The 19,664-nt window shown below is 50.1% G+C and overlaps 1 protein-coding gene across 1 annotated transcript in view; it reads right to left on the minus strand.

The window, feature by feature from the left end:
• Positions 1-847: 847 nt before the first annotated feature.
• pax5 (paired box 5) overlaps positions 848-19,664 on the minus strand; it is a 32,859-nt gene continuing 14,042 nt past the window's right edge. Inside the window, exons 7-12 of the mRNA XM_061679468.1 lie at positions 13,962-14,146; positions 8,812-8,820; positions 8,227-8,359; positions 3,534-3,635; positions 1,894-1,980; positions 848-924 (exon numbers count right to left, since the gene is read on the minus strand). Of these exons, the coding sequence (XP_061535452.1) occupies positions 848-924; positions 1,894-1,980; positions 3,534-3,635; positions 8,227-8,359; positions 8,812-8,820; positions 13,962-14,146 (593 nt within the window). The remainder of the gene's footprint in view (positions 925-1,893; positions 1,981-3,533; positions 3,636-8,226; positions 8,360-8,811; positions 8,821-13,961; positions 14,147-19,664) is intronic.

Genomic DNA, 19,664 nt, shown 5'->3' on the forward strand with positions numbered 1-19,664 from the left:
ACTATTTTCCATAGTGATCGTGTATAAATAATAGAATCGTATTTTGACGGCCGGAACGGACGTGCGAGGGAAATGATAACTACGTGGCCTGCGATGAAAATGAGTTTGACCCCTGACCTCTTCGATTGGCCGGTGACCGGTCCGGGGTCAGCGGCGACCCCGATGGCGATAAGCGGTCTAGAAATGGGTTATGAGCAATCGCGGGTGTTTTGGAGCCTTTTCGAATAGCCGATCTGAAGTTTGACTTCGCCGGCGGGCTAACTAAAATCAAAAATGGTTCCCCGCCCCTGTTGTAACCCAAGAGGCTGGCATTGAAAATGTTTGGTCGTTTAAAGTTATGCGAGTTGGATTGTCTTGACTTTACCGTAGCGTGGCATAGAAGTTTGAATTGATTGACGTCAGGTTTTAAAAAAGCGCGGTGGGATTTTGCCCTCGCCAGGCCACGTCGTGTCATCAGAAAGAAAACAATCATCCCGACCGGTTAGCCCGCAGGATCACAACGCGTTTGATTGTGCGCAGACGTGCCGCCGCAGCCATCTTGCGCATAGTGGAAGAGTCCTCAGCGTTCTCTCCGAACTGTTCTCGAAGCGCACGGATGGAGCCTACCTGTCGCACTGCATCACGAGCGTCCTCGCGCAAGCCTTTTTACGGGCGGGCAGTGCGGCGGGCGCCCTCGACGGCAGTCCCAAAAGGGCTCAACACGGTCCAAACGCGAGCGGTCCCTGCGCGGCGGCGGGGGGGGGGGGGATCGGGGTCGGGGGGGGGGGTTTGCGTTCCCGTTCAAGTGAGCAGTGCTGGTGCTTTCCTTTCCTTCCCTCCTTCCCTCGTCGCCTCCTCTCCTCGGCGGTCAGTGGCGGTCGTACGCCGAGGCCGTGGCGGCGGGCCCCGCCCCTCGTGACGTCGCGCTGTAGTAGTACGGTGACCCTGAGGGAAGCGCACGCCGTCAAACGCGCCTGCTTATCACGCGCATGCAATGACACGTGACGGGAGGCCCAGTTGAACTCAGCAACGAGCAGAATGCCTCTCAGGTAAAAAAAAACAAAATATATATATAGATATAGATAGATAGATAGATATATCTATCTCCTACTCTAGTCACCCCTGTTCAAATGGTACGTTTTTGTAATATAAAAACAAATGAGATTCAAGATAAGTTTCTCAATGATTTTCAATCATTACCTTGACCTATAACCTGTGCAACTCAATTGCGGGAAAATGTCAAAATGTTTGTCCGTAATTGCAAAAGTGACGCTTGGCGCAAACGCAACGCGACTCGCAACTCGTTAGCACTTCCGCGTGGCTGTTCTGAGGTCGAGGGTTGAAATCCGAGCTCGAGCTCGGCGTGTGGCGCCGCGCTTGTGTGCGTTTTCACCGCAGCCGCGACGCCGGCGTCCGCCCGCATTCCAACAGGTGGGATGCGGGCTTCACGGAGACGGTCGCGATCTGTGACTTCGGAGCGCGCGTGTGTGTGTGTGTGTGTGTGTGTTTTGCGCCTACCTTGCATCTGTCCCGCCTGGCTGGCGAAGAGACCGGAGGAGCAGCCGATTTCCGTCCCCAGGAGGGAACCGTAATCTTGCTGAAAGACTGCGGAGGGGAGAGCAGGGAGTGAGCGGCGCGGTAAGCGAGCGGAGCCCGAACCCGTCGCGAAAATCTCGACGATTGACGGTCTCGAACGCGCAAAGGTCTGTGGCTTGAAATGCGTGCGGTGAGATCAAGCGAAGGACGGCAATCGTGGATGTTTCTTCCACAAATAAGATCACAAGTCCAAAAGCTTATTTGACCGAGAAGTCAAACGCGACCTTTTCGCGAAGACGTTCGACCTGTTCCCGTTTTGGATTTCCCTCGATTCCCGCTAAAATAGAAGTTGGGAAACTTCCCCGTGTCGAAACCTACCTAATAAACTCGGGTTGGGAAATCTCCAGGATTCGTTGTACGTGGAATACTGAGGATGGGAATACGGGCTCCCGGAGAAATCTCCTCCTGAGTAAGAGAAAAAAGGATGATGCACAAACTTTTTCTTTGGCTTTTTTTTTGCGGCACCGTGCATTGACGAGAGCGGACGTCGAGTTGCGTGTTTTGTCCTTCCGAAGTGTCACAGTGGTTCACTTGTTTTCAAACGAATTACCGTGAAGAATGCGCAGAAAAAAAGGGATTGGCGAAGGACGGCGACGATTCACCGCGAACTCACTTTTCAGTGTGTTGAGGATTTTCAAATACGACTTGGAACCTAAAAGCGAGCGAAAGGGACGCCGAGATTTGACATTCGGCCGAAGGTTTAAGAGGCAAAGCGAGACTTTCCTCCCGAGCGTCTGGGCTTTTCTCCTTCTCTCGCCTCTCCCCCTAACCCCTGCCTCCATCTCCCCCCCCTCCTCCCCATCCAAACAGCATTCTTGCTTTCTTCCTTCTCTTCCTTTTCTCCCTCTCCTCACCCCGCTGCTGACTCGCTCTTTTCCCCATCTTTTCTTTGCTCTCCTCCCGGGGGATCCCTCTCCCGTCGCTGACAGTCCCGGACCCCGGCGCGCCCCCTCCATCCCTCCTCTCCCTCTCGCTCCGTCGGTTCTGCCTCAGTGCTCTCCGACCCCCCCTCTGAGTGTCAGCCCCCCCGCCGCACCGAGAGAGCGAGAGAGAGAGAGAGAGAGAGAGAGCGTGCGGCAGAGAAGAACCGAAGAGAACTGCTTACTTAATGAAGGTATGATATTAGACGGGCCGGACGGAAAAGGAGGATCGTTTAGCGGAGATCAACTCTGCAGGTGCTCTTCATCTCCGCTCGGATTTCAGCGAGGGGAATGTTGGTCGAAGTCGCGCGCCACACATGACCCACAAGCGCACGCGCGTGCGCGCGTTTGTCTGCAACTGTCAGGTGGGGTCGGGATGCGGTCTCCGTGGCAAACATCCTCGCCTTGTCATCACCGCGGTGACGGCAGCGTGTCAGGTTGTTTAGGAGACGAGGGTGCGGGGGCGAGTTTGGGGGGGGGGTTATGGGTAAGGAAGAGAGATGAGGCTCGCGGCTCTCCCGCGGGTGTAGCGCCGTGTCAAGGTCGCACACGCACGCTGTCAAAAGCAAAACACGCACACGCGCGAGTGAAGACGCGCCCAAATATGCTGTCAAACCTGAGGACGGGAAGAGGTGAGCGCACGGGGACAGGGCGACGGGGTTAGCCATCTTGAGATGCGCTGTTCAGACACGTCCGCTGAGAGCGCGCACAAACTAAACGACTGGGACTACAGCGCGACAAACACTTTTCACCATTTGGCTTTCATGTCGCTCCGTGAGCGCACGCGGCCGAGATTGAAACACAAAAGCGGCCACGGAGGCACAGTGGAAGGGAATGAATGAATTAGTCGTGGGTCACTGGTGATTCTCATTAAAAACAAATTACTAATGTTGAGGAGGGACAGCTGTGCTACTGCGGCTGCTCTCTAATGATACGCACGCGCGCCACCCCACTGGGAGCGCTGTCAGCCGCAGCATCGGAAGCGGCCACGCTCGAAGAACACCCGCCCGAAAACGAGATGTAGTGGAAAGCGAGTACCTGGTACCATGCCGGCCAGGGACGGGGCGGAGTAGCTGCCCTGCCCCGCGGGGGGGACATGAGGAGGGTAGCCCGGCAGGGTGGTGCTGGCGAGGTCTCGACCTGCAATCACCCAAAACGCACACGCACCTTCATCGATACCCGGCTCGAAGGATGTTGCTCCTTTGGATAAGTGAGAACATTTGCGAGGAAGCGAGACTTGTCGTCCCAAAAAAGAAGGAGCCGCAAGCCAAGAAGGTCACGTGGATTGCATTTTTGAAAGATTCTTCACGATTGTCGCATCCCGCTTGTTAAAGCGAGGGCGTCGTGCGATTTCCGACCGACATCGAAGGCCCCGTTTGGGTGCGCGTGGGCGTCGCGCGGTGCAGATTTGTCATCGATCGCCCCTTTTCGTGTTTGACGTACCGTTTTTATATTGTGTCTTTATGTTGTGTTCGAAGCGTGCAAACCTTTGACTAAAATACGACTTTTGTCGAGGCCGGAACCAATTATTCACGTTTACATTTTCGACTGGGAAAATGATGTTCAATTTCCAAACTTTTCAATTCGCAAACTGCGCTCAAGAATCAATTAAGTTCGTCAATTGAGGTTCCACTATAGCTGAAATACTTTGTAACAGTAACAGAAATACTTTGCAAGACTGTTATCAAAACAATTATTGTTGTTATTTTTGAGTCAGAATTGTTCAAGAATAGTTTGTGTTTTCTGTTCTTGAACAAAATAAAACAAACATTTTCACCAAAATTGGCATGAGATAGTATCGGTAGTCGGTATCGGTATAAAGTGGTATCGGTGCCTCACGCCCGCACTGGAAAAAAAAGTGCAACGAAGCGGTCACTTCTTTAATCTTGTTTTTTTTTTTTTTTTTTTTTTTTTTTTATATATATACTAGTAATGATGTTCATTTTCTGTTTTACTCTCCAACTTGTCCGTCTTTGCGACCTGCTGGTGTTTGTTCGTCCTTCCCGTCGAAGCGCTTCCGAAATGGTGACAGCTTGTTGGGGAGAAGCACGAGAAGAGAAAAGATGCCAGGCGCCATCTTCGTCGCAAACAAAAAGGAATCTGACTGCCCGGTCACATATTAGCGGCATGAATGACATATTATCATATTGAATCATCCCGGCTACGTGGTCCAAACGCGCTCGCACTGTTCCTTGACTCCGTTTTGATTTGCCGGCATCTTTTAATGCACAGATTCACCCCATCCTTCCTTTGAATACAGCCAAAGCCCCCCCGGCCCCCCTCCGTCTGTCAGTAGCTGGACAGGCTGTACGAATAACTGCGATAGACCGCGTGACAGCGTGTGGGGCCGAATCATTTCTCTCCGTTTGCATGGTGCATCGGGGTGTGCGCGTAGGCGTGTGCGTGCGTGGAGAACCCCGGCCCTCCATTCTTCATCATCATCATCATCATACACACGCGCACATACACACGCATCGGCAGCCTCCCGCACACGCATTTATCATCATCCTGAACAGCTCACTTGCTCACACCATCAACCGCAACTAACCGGGGAGAAGAGGACGAGGGGGGAGGAGACGGGAAGAAGGGAAGGAAGAAGGTGTGTTCGGGGGAAAAGGGGAAAACAATCAAATGCATAAAAACAAACAGTTGTGCAAAGCAATTCCAAATCGGAGCACGATGCCATCGAGTGCTCTACGTTGCGTGTCGCCGATAGCCCCCCAAAATACATTTTCTGATTATGACCAGATCTGAACAAAAGCGGAATAATGAGCGTCGAGGTAGAACTTTGAAATGGAGTTTTTTTTCGGTCACGAATCCTGCACGCGGCGAGCGCGAGCTTCTCGTCCGCCCGATCCCTTCCTGCTCCGGTCTCCTCTGTCCCTCGCCGCCTCATCTCTGCTGTCCCACTGTCGTAAAGTTTTTCCGCCTGTTTGACGCGACAGCGAGACATTAGCGCAGGCGGGCCGCTCATCCGCTCGGGGTCAGCGCACAGGGCAAGAGGAGGGGGGTTGAAACAGAGCCGAGGTGGACTCTCTGCGGCCCGACTCAGAGGGGGCAGACGGGGCCAGATCCTCGGAGGTGCGTGTCTACGCGTGTGCGTGCGCGTGCCAGCGCTGCTCGACGTGTCTGTTGTGCGCGGCTTCGCCGTAGAGGTCAGCGCGGCGTGAGCGAGTCCCCTCTGAGCTCATATCCAGTACTCCCTCACGCGTGTGCCTTATATGGACAAAAGGATGCGGACACACGCCGCTAACTGACACTTCTGTTCTTCCGCACTTGTGGGAACCGTCTGGGAACGACCTTTCGCGTTCCCGGGGCGGGCGCAAAGCGAGTTCCGTGAACAGAGGTCGGTCGTAACGCGCGCCATGTGTTGCTCACGTGAGTTTTGGAATCGATTGTCAGAGTTCTATTGCAAGATACTTTTTACTTGAATATTCTTAAGAAGAAATGTGTCACGGGAAAAAAAAAAAGGCTCACCCTCAATCGAGGACAGGCAGGACAAGCACTTTGAGAGAAGGGAATCAAATCAAAACGTTTTGCGTGCAAGGACAGAGTTGGAATAGAACAAGGTTGGCGGCTGCTGAGACGGGCCCGACTATTTTTCCGAAGTGAAGTCAGAAATTCAGACGCGAGCAGGACGCTATCTTCTGCTTGACACGACCGCCGTCCACCAAACATGTCGTCGGGCGGATTTTGTGATCATATTGAAAGTTCGACTGTCGCCAGAGCAGAGATCACACGATGTTATGACGAACACGATAGAAAACTCGATCGAAAATAAAAGCTACTTTTACTCCTTGACATTGCGCTACATTCTGTGCGCTACTTTTCATTTTTTCTATTTTTGCTCGGGCGATCTCACGACCGTTTCGCCAATCCGACGGAAGCGCCGGCAACGTTCGACTCAAAACTCTCCGCGGCGCCGCGCGGAAGGGAAATTTGCCACAGCGGCTAAATTTACGTGAAGCGCGGCGGAAACAGCGGAGGGAACAACGGCGTGCGACTCGCAGTTAGAAGAGGCGGAACACTCGTGGCCTCATATTGAAATCTGTATTTACAGTATGTCAGACATTAGGGAAAACAACCGCGACGTCACGCGCTGTTATCCGTGTTTACAACAACCCCACTTGAAACTTGACAAAACATGTTGCCGTTTGCTTTGTCATCGCCCCTTGATCAACCTGTTGCGCTGTTCAGAAGTGGACACAAAGGAAGTTCCTTGGATTTGCCTGAATGATTTTAGAATCCTTTCATTTATTTTTGCTTTCGTTCAAATGATATTGTTGGGCAATATCTTCATTTGCACATTCCTATTTCATATTTTTTGTCCAGTTGACGTTCATGCGCTGATTAAGGAAAAAACAAAAAAATCAGAAAAAAAATCAGAAGCTACTCAGTCACTCTTAGGAAAATAATTTTGGAGGACTACTTTTCCCTTTGGCTTGAGTCATATTATTCTAAAATAACCGTACTCCAATTTTTGGAGGAGTGTGAATGGAAGAAGGCTGGAGCTCCTGACCCCGTGACCTTTTCGGGGTGAACCTCTCTCAGGTCGGCGCTCCAAGGAGGCAACGGGCATTCTTCCCGCGGGTGCGAAGGCATCCCGTCGGAGCAAAACATGCCCGAGGCGACGGCAGCGTGCTTCGCTTTCTCGCACGCGTTCGCGCCCAAGCGCCGAGGGCCAAAACGAAGCCCCCTCGAGATTCGAGAAGATACGAAATAACATCGGCTATCCGGGATGTCTCAACACTGCGCGTCGCGCGTCACGCCCCCGATTCGAACGCTTGCATGCGTAAGCAGAAACGGACATTCCTTTCTAATATCCCTCTGTGGCCTCGTCCGGCCGAAAACCGCCGATTCCCAGATATCCCCAATTCCCAGCCCGACGATTCCCCTCATTACCGGGGGGGGAGCGCCGAAGCCTCGTCCGAGCGCCGCCTGGTCCGCTCTTAATTAACAACTGCCTCTCGCCGTGTCCCCAAATGGAGACGAGCTTTATTTATTTTTTGGAATATATACATAACGATATATGGAGAGAGTATATACACAGCATCTCTATCTGACCATCTTTCTTGCCACCCTTTCCTTCAGGCATTTTCTCTCTGGAGATGGAAAGCACATTGAAACACTTTGCAAGTGTGGAGCCCACGGCGCAGCTCAAGTAGACTTTAGAAGGATTACAGCGTTTGGCATATGAATGACTTTATTTCTTCATCGAATCGGTGGATTAAACGTGCGCACTGGGGGGGGGGGGGGGGGGGGGGGTGTAAACGTGATTGAAAAACATTGCCGGTGAAGGTTTTGTGCTTATACGATGTAGATTTGCACAAGAAACACTGTCACAATAACACACAACTACACACGCACACACACGCACGCACGCACGCACACACGCGGTACATGATGCATTTGGAAGTGGACTATCTCTGAAATGGCTGTAAATTAGAATCAAGTCCGTGCCACGTTGACATCGCACCACTGGTGTGACCTCCCCAATCGCGACGATCTGCGCGCTTGCTGAAAACCGATGAATCATCGAATGCAACACAATTTCTTGCCAATGGTCCAAAGGAAGATGTTGGATCATTGGAAGGAATTTTATGGCCTAATATGAAAATGACCTACACCGCAATCCCAAATCATTCTGAAATGTATCAAATGTATTTTTGACATGCGTGATATATTTCTTTTTTTTAATGGAGGAAATGAAATGTTCTGATGTCTCCCTTACCCGGAACGAGTGAATAGGACTGCGGGCCGGCCACGCCGGCTCCTAATTCCGCCCCGGTGCCGGGATTGGCCAAACCGTTCTTCATGTCGTCCAGTCCGCCGGCTAGCGACGCCATGGACGGGTAATCCGATGTCTGGGTAGAAACAGGAAGTGGAGGAGGATGCTCAAAACATCGGGAAGTTGTCTGATAACCAGAAGGCGTTACATGCAACGTTGGCATCCTGCTGCATGCCACCGCTTCCTTCTTGAGGACTCACGTTTTATCTTCAAACACACACGCACACACGTATACGGCGAGAGTCGAGTGATCTGTTTACAAAGACAAGGATTGACTGTACAACCCAGTCCAACAGTTTGTAACCACTGGAGCAACTTGCTCTTTTTCTTTATCTCTATTTCTCTAAACCCCCACCCCGCATCGCTCACACTCACACACACGATAGTGGTGACAGCTTTTTTTTTTTTTATGTCAACAGTTTTCACTTAGTTGGCTTCAATTTCTACGAAAGATTTCAAACCTTCTTTGAACTTCACATAAATGATTGTAACGTAACGTTGACATCATTGGCGCTTTTGCGCACTCACCTCAAGCGGCTAGATTTGACCATTCCCCGCTTAGCTTGCCGAAAACTACCCCGAAAAAAACGACCTCGGTCGTGACCTTGAGATCATCTCCTTTCACGTACAACACCAATCGATCGTCAAAATCAACTGTTTGCTACGTCAAAGCTGCCGCTGACGGCACGTCGCCCGAGCTGCCAAAATGCAGACGAATGTCACCTTGGCCTCAACCTGACCCGCGTTTGACCCCACAGGACCAATTTCTCCTCAGCCACTGATCATAGGTACCAACACAGATGTCAGAGGTGCGCGTGTGCGTGTGCGCGCGCGCGCGTGTTTGCAGATGGTGGACACCAACGACAGCGATCGGAATTTCCTTTCGGTGATGAGGTGAGCGTTTTGCAGTGACCCTTTTAATACCCGCGTGTGAATTTTGTTTTGAGCGTGCGAAAGTGCGAGTTTGTGCTCGGTGACCTCTCGAACGGCCCCGCGCTCGTCAGCGCACGACATCACGGCCGCAGGGACTGTGACCTGCCAAATAAGAGCTTACCCCGTACACGCACGCACGCACGCGCGCGCGCACACACCTGACCGGCCATTCGCTCTCGCGCTCTTTGAAGACTTCATGCACATTTTAAGCTTCCTCTTTTAATGACTCCCACCACACCCGTATTTCTTTTCCCCTCATTCCGGCAACTATCCGCCGCCCCCGTTTCTTGGCTGCCATCGGTCTTACTTATAACGGTGTCTAATGAGTCCGCGTATCCATGTAGATGAGGGGGCAGAGGCAGCCGTGGCGAAGACGAGGACTGCTGTGGTAATTGTCCATGATGAAGTTTGGCCGGTGGGGTGACAGGCCCGCTAAGGAAGATGGATCATTCTCATTCGCCGCCGTAAACGTTGTCAATTCTGCCGCTCGTACGGCACCGTCGGCCCTCATCAAAGGGGAGGGACGCAGCTGCGGGGATTTGAGGGGTTGAGGGCGAGGGGGGGGGGGGGACGCTGGCTCAAAAGGAACGGGAGGATGCGTTTCGGGCGAGGGAGACGAAGTCGCCGGATCGGCTGCTCAAGTTTCAGACGAGCGGCTGGCGATTCCTTTCGGCGCCTTGGCGAGATCTCGCATTCTTCGCGACAAATACAAATAACGGTCAAAATGCATATTTCCCAATTCTCGCAATATTCGGTGGGGAAATAAAGGAACGTGCCCAAAAATACTCAAACTTGTAATGTTAAAAACAAAATCAATAAAATAAAATGCTACTACTACTACTACTACTACTAATAATAATAATTAATAATAAGAATAAAGGTGCCATGTTCTCCCTTAGCCAAGTCCCTACGTCCCCACCTTTTATGGAAACCACTTTGGTAGTTTTTGCATCCGGTAATCCTCATTAGAGAGGAATATAAGATATATGCACACGACCGCATTGGTTTGCGCGCTATGGCCACGCCTCCACCCATTTTCATCTCCTCGCGCGGGTTGCGGGTGCGCTGCCGGCTGATCCCGGCTATGTTGGGTCGGCAGTAATCTTTATTGTTCTGGATCTCCCTAACGTTGTGTCTGGTGAGTGCCGAACATTGCTAACGTTTCTCAGGTCAAAATGATATCGTACTATTTGAAAGTGAATAAACTTTCATTTTTTACAGAACTGTGGCATGTTTGGTTGTTTGGCATTTTTCCTCCTCAGCAGCCGTTCAACCATTTCTCCCCACGTGCGGGCAGAGAGGGAAAGCTTTGGTCCAGAGCAGATCTCGCATCAATAAGTGATGAGTCCTAACCGACCCTGCGCTACACACACACGTGCGCCTTGCCATGTCGCAGCGGGGCATTTGCATAATGGTATTTCCCCTTTTTCCCCATTCTCCAAATTGCCCCCCATATCTCCAGCTCTGTCTTTGTCGCTCCCTCTCGCCACAGTCTTGTGTTCTCCTGATGGAAAGAGGCTTGACTGCAAACAAACAAATTCTCACAGATGGCCTGGGGGGGGGGGGGGGGGGGGAATCATCCCCAGTCAAAAGGAACGCAACGGGGCTGCACGGGAATCTGCAGACAAACTCTAATGGCGCCGACATTTTGAATTACCCTCACAGGACACTTCATTAGGTACATATGCCCATGAGATCTACTTCAAAATTTGGATCAAAAAATATTAGAAACACCTCTCAACGTTCTACATTATTGCGAAATACAATCCCAATGGCTTGTTCTCTTAGACAGTATCCATAAAAAACAAGAATTATTTCTATAAAGGAATTTTTGAGAGTCCTCTTGTACTGGCTTTGAAAATGTATCGCCGTATTTGAGTCTACACATTTAATATCCAAAAGCTTATAAATATATATTTTCGCATTATTAAAGAGTTCCTTGTCCTTCAATAAAATGACAAGTGTTTTTAATCCTCGGACAGAAATGTATCGTAATTGATGGCCGTGGCTGTCACAAGGGCACGTTGGAATTTGGATGTTTTCAATCGACTGTTTGGAATCTTTACGGGAAAAAACAAAAAAGCACAATTGTCTTCACAGTCACTTTTCAAGGTTTCCGAACGGAAAGCGTGACAGAAAAGAAAGAAGGAAAAAAAACATACTCTGCCTTTCACTTTTTTGTTTTGTTTTTTTGGAAAGCCGACAGTCTTTGGGACCCAGCGTGGTATAGACGGGTGGGAGGTGCCATCATCTGAGCTGATTTATCACCTGACTAATGGGAAGTGATTGAAGGGAAATTCAAACCAACTCTCTCTGACAAGCGCACACGCAGACACAAATTAATTGTGCGGCTTAATCGACTCTGGTGACGGAGACGACGAGAGCCAGACAGGAGATGAAGAGGAGGACGGGCCGCTGTGTTCTGATGACCGATAAAATAAGATTTGCTTACAAATCGTTATTTTAATGACTCAAACGGGATACAAATGTTTCCAAAAAAAATGTTCCTTGAAAGGCTAAAGTATAGTACAGGGGTCACCAACCTGCTGACTGCAGGCGCCAGGTGGCCCCCAAGCACCACGTGCGTGGCCCACGTGCCTGCCTTAGAAATAGAAAATAAAATAGGTCACATTGTGATTTCCTAGGAATGTTGTAGACGTGATGGTGCAGATTGGTAGAAATAGGGTTGCACATTCATATTTTCGTTTTCTTATTTCAAGATGTTCATCACGGCTGTCAAATTACATACGTGTCTTCACATATTGTATCAATAACATACTTAAAGGTAATTTGAGCAAGTTTGTTATTTCGAAGTGTGTAATTCAACACGGTAATTGGCATGAATCAGTCATCGAGAAGTCGCGTTCACCTTCCAAAAAGTGGGTGACCCCTGATATAGCACATTGTCCACACAGTTGCCAAGAACTGACACTCGTATACTGTATCAGTCCTACACGTTCGCTCGCTTCCTCTTATTTGCACGCAAGCACACATGCATGCGTCAGGGTCACAGTAAAATCCCAAACAAACTTAAAAATGAAGCTCAGCTATACTCCTGTAACCATTTCAATTGTCCATTTCAATGGCCTTCCTAACTATGCGCCCTTCAAAATGATCCCCACAAAGACAGCAGAACAAGAAACTGCACACAACATCAACAGCAGGTCCAAAGTCTTCTCGGCATCTTTGAGCAAGGTCCGTCGCAATACAGCATGACCCTTCTCGACCGCCAGCACGGCGCACAAGGCACAAACCCGCACCCGCACGCGCACGCGCACGCAAAGATCCGCGTCCGAAGAGCAAAGAGGCTGAGCGCTGTTCAGCGTATGACTGTCAATCATTCGCTCTGGGCAATTCGGGCTGGGGAAAAATGAGGAGCGGGGGGGGGGGGTTTAGTTGATGAGACCAGATGATCGGAATGTGTGTGCGCGCGCTCGCGCCCCTTTGTGATCACAACGCGGCTCCTAAAGCCAATCTGACCCCAGGGCGACCCAGAGTTGAACAGCCCGATCTGCGAGCTTGACTTGGCCCAGAGAGGACGTCGACCTATGAATCAAGGGGCTATTATACTCTCGACTGGAAGTCTATGGCGCTGCAACAGCCAATCCCTGACGACCTCTCGCCCCCGCGCCACTCCAGTCTCCGTGTTGGTCGGAATCAAATGAAAGGGCTAAAAAGGCCAACTCTGCCCTGAAGGTCTCAAGGCTGTAGCCCATCTGTGTTTCTACATGCCACCGCGCCGACGGTGTGTGTTTGTTCTCTTGCCCTTGACACCGATCAAGTCAATAAAAGTGAAAGAGGCACGTATTTAAATAATTGTCATTTTGAGACTTTGGCAAATGTATTTCCTTCATATCAACCTGCAGAGTGCACGTCGGAAGCAGCTGACGGAATACAAATGCTAGCTTCTTGTTGTTTTGTTATTACACTTGTCCGTTCCGCTCACATTTACGTTATTGTACGGCTGGCAAAGGGCGTGAGGTCAATTTGAATGCAACGGCGAGACGCGGACACCGCCCGACGCAGTGTCTTTTCGTCGAGTCTCCGTGCTGGATATTCCCGAGATGCATCGGCATGAAGGGAATAAGCAGCAATAGAGTGAGATTAACATCATCGGCGGAATTACCTTAGCCAGCCATTAACTTTCAACTGGATGAAAGTAGCTACTTATGCCAAGTACTTATGTTAAAATGGCACGGCGAGATCTAGCAGGCAGGCTTAAAGATATAATACCGCACGAATACTTTGCCTGACACCCGCAAGGTTTGTTCAAAATCTGTAATGCGTTATCTCGCTGAGATGCCTTTTGGCAATATAGTGTAAATCATCCGAACCATGTCCGAAGTTTTGTCAAATACGTCAATGAAGAAATTGAAGATGGGCATGACAATCGATCAACTGACATGAGAATTGTGCTGATGATGTCCGACGAACTGTAGATTAATGGTGTTGAGGCAATTAAGGCGCCGTCTAAAGAGAAACATCACGAGGTCTGATCTGGCAAGCTGAGCTCCATCCGCACTTTGACAACACCTCAAATCATCATCAGACATTTGAACAAGCGTTCTGAACATTCAAGGAGATTCTCTCCCCTTCACAAATAATCATGACAAAATGAACGAATCCAGTATGGACTGTTAGCTCTCTCCATAGTTGATCAAATAGCCAAATGCCAAGATGGAAGCGCGGTGCCACAGGCTTATTGGCCCGCGCCCCAAATCTACACTGCGCCCTTACGCCCTTACCTTGCCAGGGTCTGGGCTCGCATAGAGGTCAGAGCTGGATTGGATCGGACAGGACGGCTGTCTGTCAAACAGGCGGTCCAATACCTCGATCTGCTGCGGCGAGAACAGCTCCCCTCTCATCTGCTTCCTGAGGAAGTCCCGCCCGCTGTGGCTGTGCCCATTGGCCAGCGGCGACTCCTGCAGACCTAAAAAAAGGGACCGAGGAAATGTCGACGTTGAGAAGCCTTGCAGACGTGAGTTATTTACAGAAGGGAATTCAAGAGGGACACGCGCAGGGTGCTAGTGCTTCTGCAGGTGTGGATATCAGATTGGGAAATTGGATGGCGCTTGGTGGAGCGAGCTGGCTGATAAAAGAAATCTCTGCGAAAGAATTGAACGAAGCTCAGCGGGTTGCTTTAAAAGCGTCGATCGTGACGAAAATGCCATACAAATGCGAGCCATTAGCCGGCGTGCGCTGTCTCTCCTTTTTGATGTGGCGGGAGCGCACCGTCTCTCTTATTCTCCACCGTTCTGCTCGCGTCAGCCATACGCAGCCCCACACCGAAATATATATCGCCGCGCTATCGGTATTAGACAGCGAGCTCTCGTATCCTGCGGTTATTGCAAGGCTGGAGGACCCAATGACACAATTATAAGAACTCTGCAAAGTCGCAGCCCGCAAAATGATGAGAAAAGGGAGAAGCAGAGAAATAGATAAAGAGGAAAAGGGGAAAGGTGGGGGGGGGTGAGGGTGAAAATCCCCGCCGCTGCAGAGCCAATTCGTCGCTCCAAACTGCTCCCGAGAGCCTATTTTAGTCCTGGGGTCACCGCGCGCGCATCTGCGCGCGTGCGTGCACGCGTGTTCGGAGCGGACGTGACAGACTGCCTTGCCTGTCTGTCAAGGGGGCCTGCGGGGGGCCTTAAATATGTCTTCCTTTGATTTGGACTGAAGATACACATGCATTTGGCCAGTCTGATCGAGAAGAATAACAATCGAGCGTGGCGTTGTTCAATCAAGAAAAAGGGAGACGAAACACATTTCTGTTGGTCATGATGATCTTCAGTCCGAATCAAAGAAAGAAATATTTCATATTTTGACCCCACCAAGTCCCCTTGACAGACACCCAAGACAGTCAACGCCAACATATGCAACTCTGGTGACATTTGTGACATTAGCGGGTGCCCCAGTTGAAGTCTCCATAAAGTGCCTTTTTTTTTTCGATTTGAGTCAGTCTGATTCCGTCAGCGTTGGACGGCTTCGGCTTTGCGCTTTTTCTAAGGCTACCGTTCCCTTGCCCGTCACTCGCCAATTGACATTGGAGCAGTGCTGCAAAGGTTTTTTCTGTTTTTCCGCCTTAGGGCCCAGCGCGTGGTACAAGTTACGCTATCCGTGGCAAGTTTCTCGAAAGAGGATGTGGTCTTGACGAACCACGCGTTCATTTACAAGGTTATAGCGAAGGTTTTTATTTACTGCTGCGTTGTTCAGTACGGAAGCCTTTCTCAGCCAACGATTCATTTGCAATGAACTGCCGGCTTGGCCGTGTCAAGGGTGCGTCTGAAAGTTGCACACGCCTTCACAATATATGAGGAGTGCTGCTAAAAAGCCTTCAGTGCACAAAACCGCTTTCATCTACTCTCCCGCTGACAAACACACTTCTCGATCATAATCTCTCTTTCGCCGCGACCACTCCCTCTAACAAACACACACGCTCGGTGCGGCGTGGGGGCGTGAGGTCGGCAGGTCTCTGGCGGTGACAGACCAATCGGGATGGAGATAAAGCCAGTATGATGCTTTAGCCCGGTAACCCACGGCGACCCATTTAATCCTGCCGGCCGGTCCCCGTGATGGAATTCAATTGATCGATCGTGTAGCTCTGATGGCACCATTTCAGCCAGTTTATTGCTTTCTGCCGTCTCTCTCCGTCACACACGCACGCGCTCTCAAAGTCGGACCCGCGCTTGCTCAGATTGTGCAACCCGACCGCAATGCCCCACACAAAAGGGAGAGCTTGGACAAACAACACAAACTACGAGTAAGAACAAAGCTTTGTATTTATGATGATCAACATTGTCCGTTCGTCTGGATGAGCGTGTACGTAGAAGTGTTTGTGTGTCCGTGTGTGTGCGCGCGCGTGCGTGGCTTGACATCCGGCTGCTTTCATTGTTTCCATGGACGGGCGAAGAAAACCCGTTGCCGTGACGGGTTAAATCCTATCCGCCGCTGGACGTGCACACAAACACACGCACACACGCACACACAACTGCCTCTATCTCTGAGTCGGTCTCAGAAGGGAAGTGTTTCTCTTCGCTCTTCTTCAGAGCAGAACAAAACAAACAATGAGCCATTATTGTTCTCTCCTCTCTCTCTCTCTCTCTCTCTCTCTCTCTTCCGCCTCCTCTCCCTCTTTTCCCCCCTTCGTCATCCTTTTCATCTCACCGCTGTTGACATTTTTTAACAACCCATCAAATGAGAATACATGCAGGAGGAGAAATCACGTTCAAGTGTTGTGTGGCGCGGGTAGCGCGTGCGCGTGCGCGTGTTTGCAGGGATGACAGGTAGCCTTGTGCACTTGACATAGGCTGAAGCTTCCCAACTTAAAAGAACCCAAAGATATATTTGACACAAGAAAAAAAATCTCACGGCACATCGCCAAACAAAAACATCACAAAATGCATCGATACTCAAATAATGATGATTTTTATCTCATTTTTATGACTATATATATATTATATATTTTATATATATATTTTTTTAAATCTGGGCCTGTTTAGTTGAACGCAAAGCTGAAGATCTTAAATTGTCATTTTTGGCCTACATAACGCCTGCTGGCTCAGTCTCTCACGATGACGCAATTTCAGACTACTTCCATAAAATTCCGCCGCGTGTCAGTCAGAAGACTGGCGACACCGCATGACGTGTGTTACAAATTCACCGTATTCCGTCTTTTACAAGTATTGGGCTAATCTTGTCAAATGGAGCTGACGGGGGAGGCGAGATCGGAAAGCGTGTCAACGCTACCGGATATAACCGCAACAACAACAATCGTGGACGATGAGATGCTAGTTTTGATTGCGCCAATGTTTTGTACTTCAACAAAAAAAAAAAAAGAACCAAAAGAAGAAAAAATGCGCGTGGTGTCGTCCCGGGGTGCTCTGACGAGGACGTTGCGACTGTCCGTTCTTCGGGGAGAGCTTGAAGTGATACTCACGTACTTTTAATACTGCTCGCAAGCAGGCAACGTAACGTTATGTAGCTAGCTAGCTAGATAGATAGGGCTAATGTTTGTTTGTAAACAACAAGACGGCATTCTGGCGATTCGCCCTCTCTCCTCGCCACGGCGCGCGCCACAAATGTTGACAACGGCGACCAAAGGAAGGCGAGGTGCCGTTGCAAGACACAATCCTATTGGCTGACGTCAAGGGGCTGTGTTGTTTTCGTTGATATGTCACACTACGCTGAACATATCCCCAAAACGTCACACATGCTAAACTTTTCATTTTGGCTTCGGATGGCTTCCCATTGCCAAATTGTCGATCGCGGATCGCGTCACACGACGACGGGTTTTGACGTTACCGACAAACGATGTCAAGCCCGATCTGGAAAATCGTCCGCGATAGCAAATCGGGCCAATATCGAGGCTAAAATCTTGTCGTCGGTGAAACTGGATCGTTTCCCGTTACCCGTGGCACACACACGGCGGTTGGGAATCGCTGACAAAGACGGCACCGAGGCTGCGGATGTGCCCTCACGGTGCCCCTTTTTGAAACTCCAGTGATCAAAGCGATTTTTTTTGGGGGGGGGGGGGGGGGGGGGGGGGCGCAGGGGCTGGAGGAATTCAGGGTGAAGGGCAGAGATTCCCTCCCGCCCCTTCTCCATCGTCCCTTCTCGACCGCACCGCCTCATGCTCATTCCCGGCATCTTTTATCCGATCAGCTCTCGCGCGTCACAGTAGACACACAGCGGGGGTCAAAGGGCAACCTAGCACGCCGGTTGAGTACTTCTGCGAACATGCTTTGGTTGAAAGTTTTGTTTTAAGCAACACCTGGATGTAATCTTCTCCGAGAAGATGTAGTTTAAAGTGTTTTCTGAAGAGAAGCAACAAAACACACGCACAAGACGCACACGCACGCACACGCACCCCTTTTAAGACGATAGGTCAAGATACAATTGTCCCCTTTTGGCCCCACAAGTCAAGTTCTCCCATTCAACCCCATTGATCCCCATTCTGCTCCCCGTCACCCGAAGCCCCCCTCCACAAGCGGCGACTTCCCCTCGCTTCGGCTGAGGTCACGCAGGTCATCGCAGGGCTTTGCCCTCACGCACACACGCATACAACTTTCTGTCTTTTGGCTGTTGTGTGCAGAAGTAGCAGGTGCAGATTAACTTTGGCGCACAGGAACAACACACAAAAGCCATTTTGGAATCTCCTGAGCACAAGTTTATCTCACTCTCAAAGCGATGGGCCCGTGGACACGACAAATAGGACAGGCTCATGACCATATGGAATGTCTTGTAAAAAGTAGTCTCGCTATTAGTAAGACTCAAGCCTGATGAGGGGGTCGGGGGGGGGGGGGACGCCACAATCGATTTTCTGATCAATTTGAGGAAGGCTAGCGCATTGGCCAAGGAGGAGTCCTGTCAAATTCTGGTCGAGATGTCGACACGTGTGGATTCGTTGACTTATTTCATCTTTGTGATAAAATATCTTTTGTGCAGATGCCAATTGGAATTGTTCTGCTTGAGCTCAACCAAGCTCCGACGGAGTAACAAATGACACCCTCCTGTAAATATTTTTTCAAGAGTATCAGACAATTCAAAGGTAGTAGGGTGCTGTTTTTTATTTTTTTATTTTTTAAGTTTGAAATATTCCTGTTCACGAACAACAAAAAAAGACATTTGTGTGGTGGGCCAATACTTGGCAACGGGCCTTCTTTTCTCTATTATATTTTGGAAGTTCCAAAAACACGGTTGACAAACAAATGTTTCCGCTAAGTACATACAGCCTTGTGTAACCGGCGCCTTAAATATAATTACATGTCAGACTGTGAGTGACTGTGAGACGGCTCGGCATTTTTGCCTCCGTTCGTGTACATTCGGATGTCTCCCGCACGGGCGCAAGACTAAATCATTGTGTCCCGTTTGCCTTTGTCTAAGTCCCTCCGTGTCGCCGCACGCTGTGCGCGCGTGTCATTATCCGGCGGGGGTTGCTCTAATGGAAGCTGTGATTAGCAATGCTGTTAATTAGACCGCAGAGTCAAGCGGGCAGACCGGCGCCGCAGCGAGGCCGGTGGCGCGTCTTACGCTTCGTGGGGGCTTCGGTGAGACGCGCCGTTTGAATTTATTTGAAAGTTCAGTCGAACGGTCGGCAATGTTACACGTGAAGAAGCGCGTGCGACGATAACGCCCCGACTTCGATGACTCGAGCCTTTGCCGCAGTCGTGAGGGCACGCGTCATAGTTCATCCATACAACATGACATTTATTGTTCGTGTCAAAGAAACACAGTCTCTAAATAAAGGATCCCAATTACGGGTCATTTTCACCGTAGATATTTGGACTCGTCAGCGCCACAATAGCTCAGCTATTCACTGGTGCCGGAATGAGGATGACTTTGTTCCTTGTAAAAGATTTCGGTTCGACGGCATGCAAAAAAAAACTCGCGCATACCGCCTGTGTTAAAGAAAACACTACGATGACGATAAATGGTCTGAAAAAATATCCACA

This window comes from Phycodurus eques, chromosome 6 (genome assembly GCF_024500275.1).
Source record: "Phycodurus eques isolate BA_2022a chromosome 6, UOR_Pequ_1.1, whole genome shotgun sequence".
In the NCBI taxonomy this organism is placed as follows: Eukaryota; Metazoa; Chordata; class Actinopteri; order Syngnathiformes; family Syngnathidae; genus Phycodurus; species Phycodurus eques.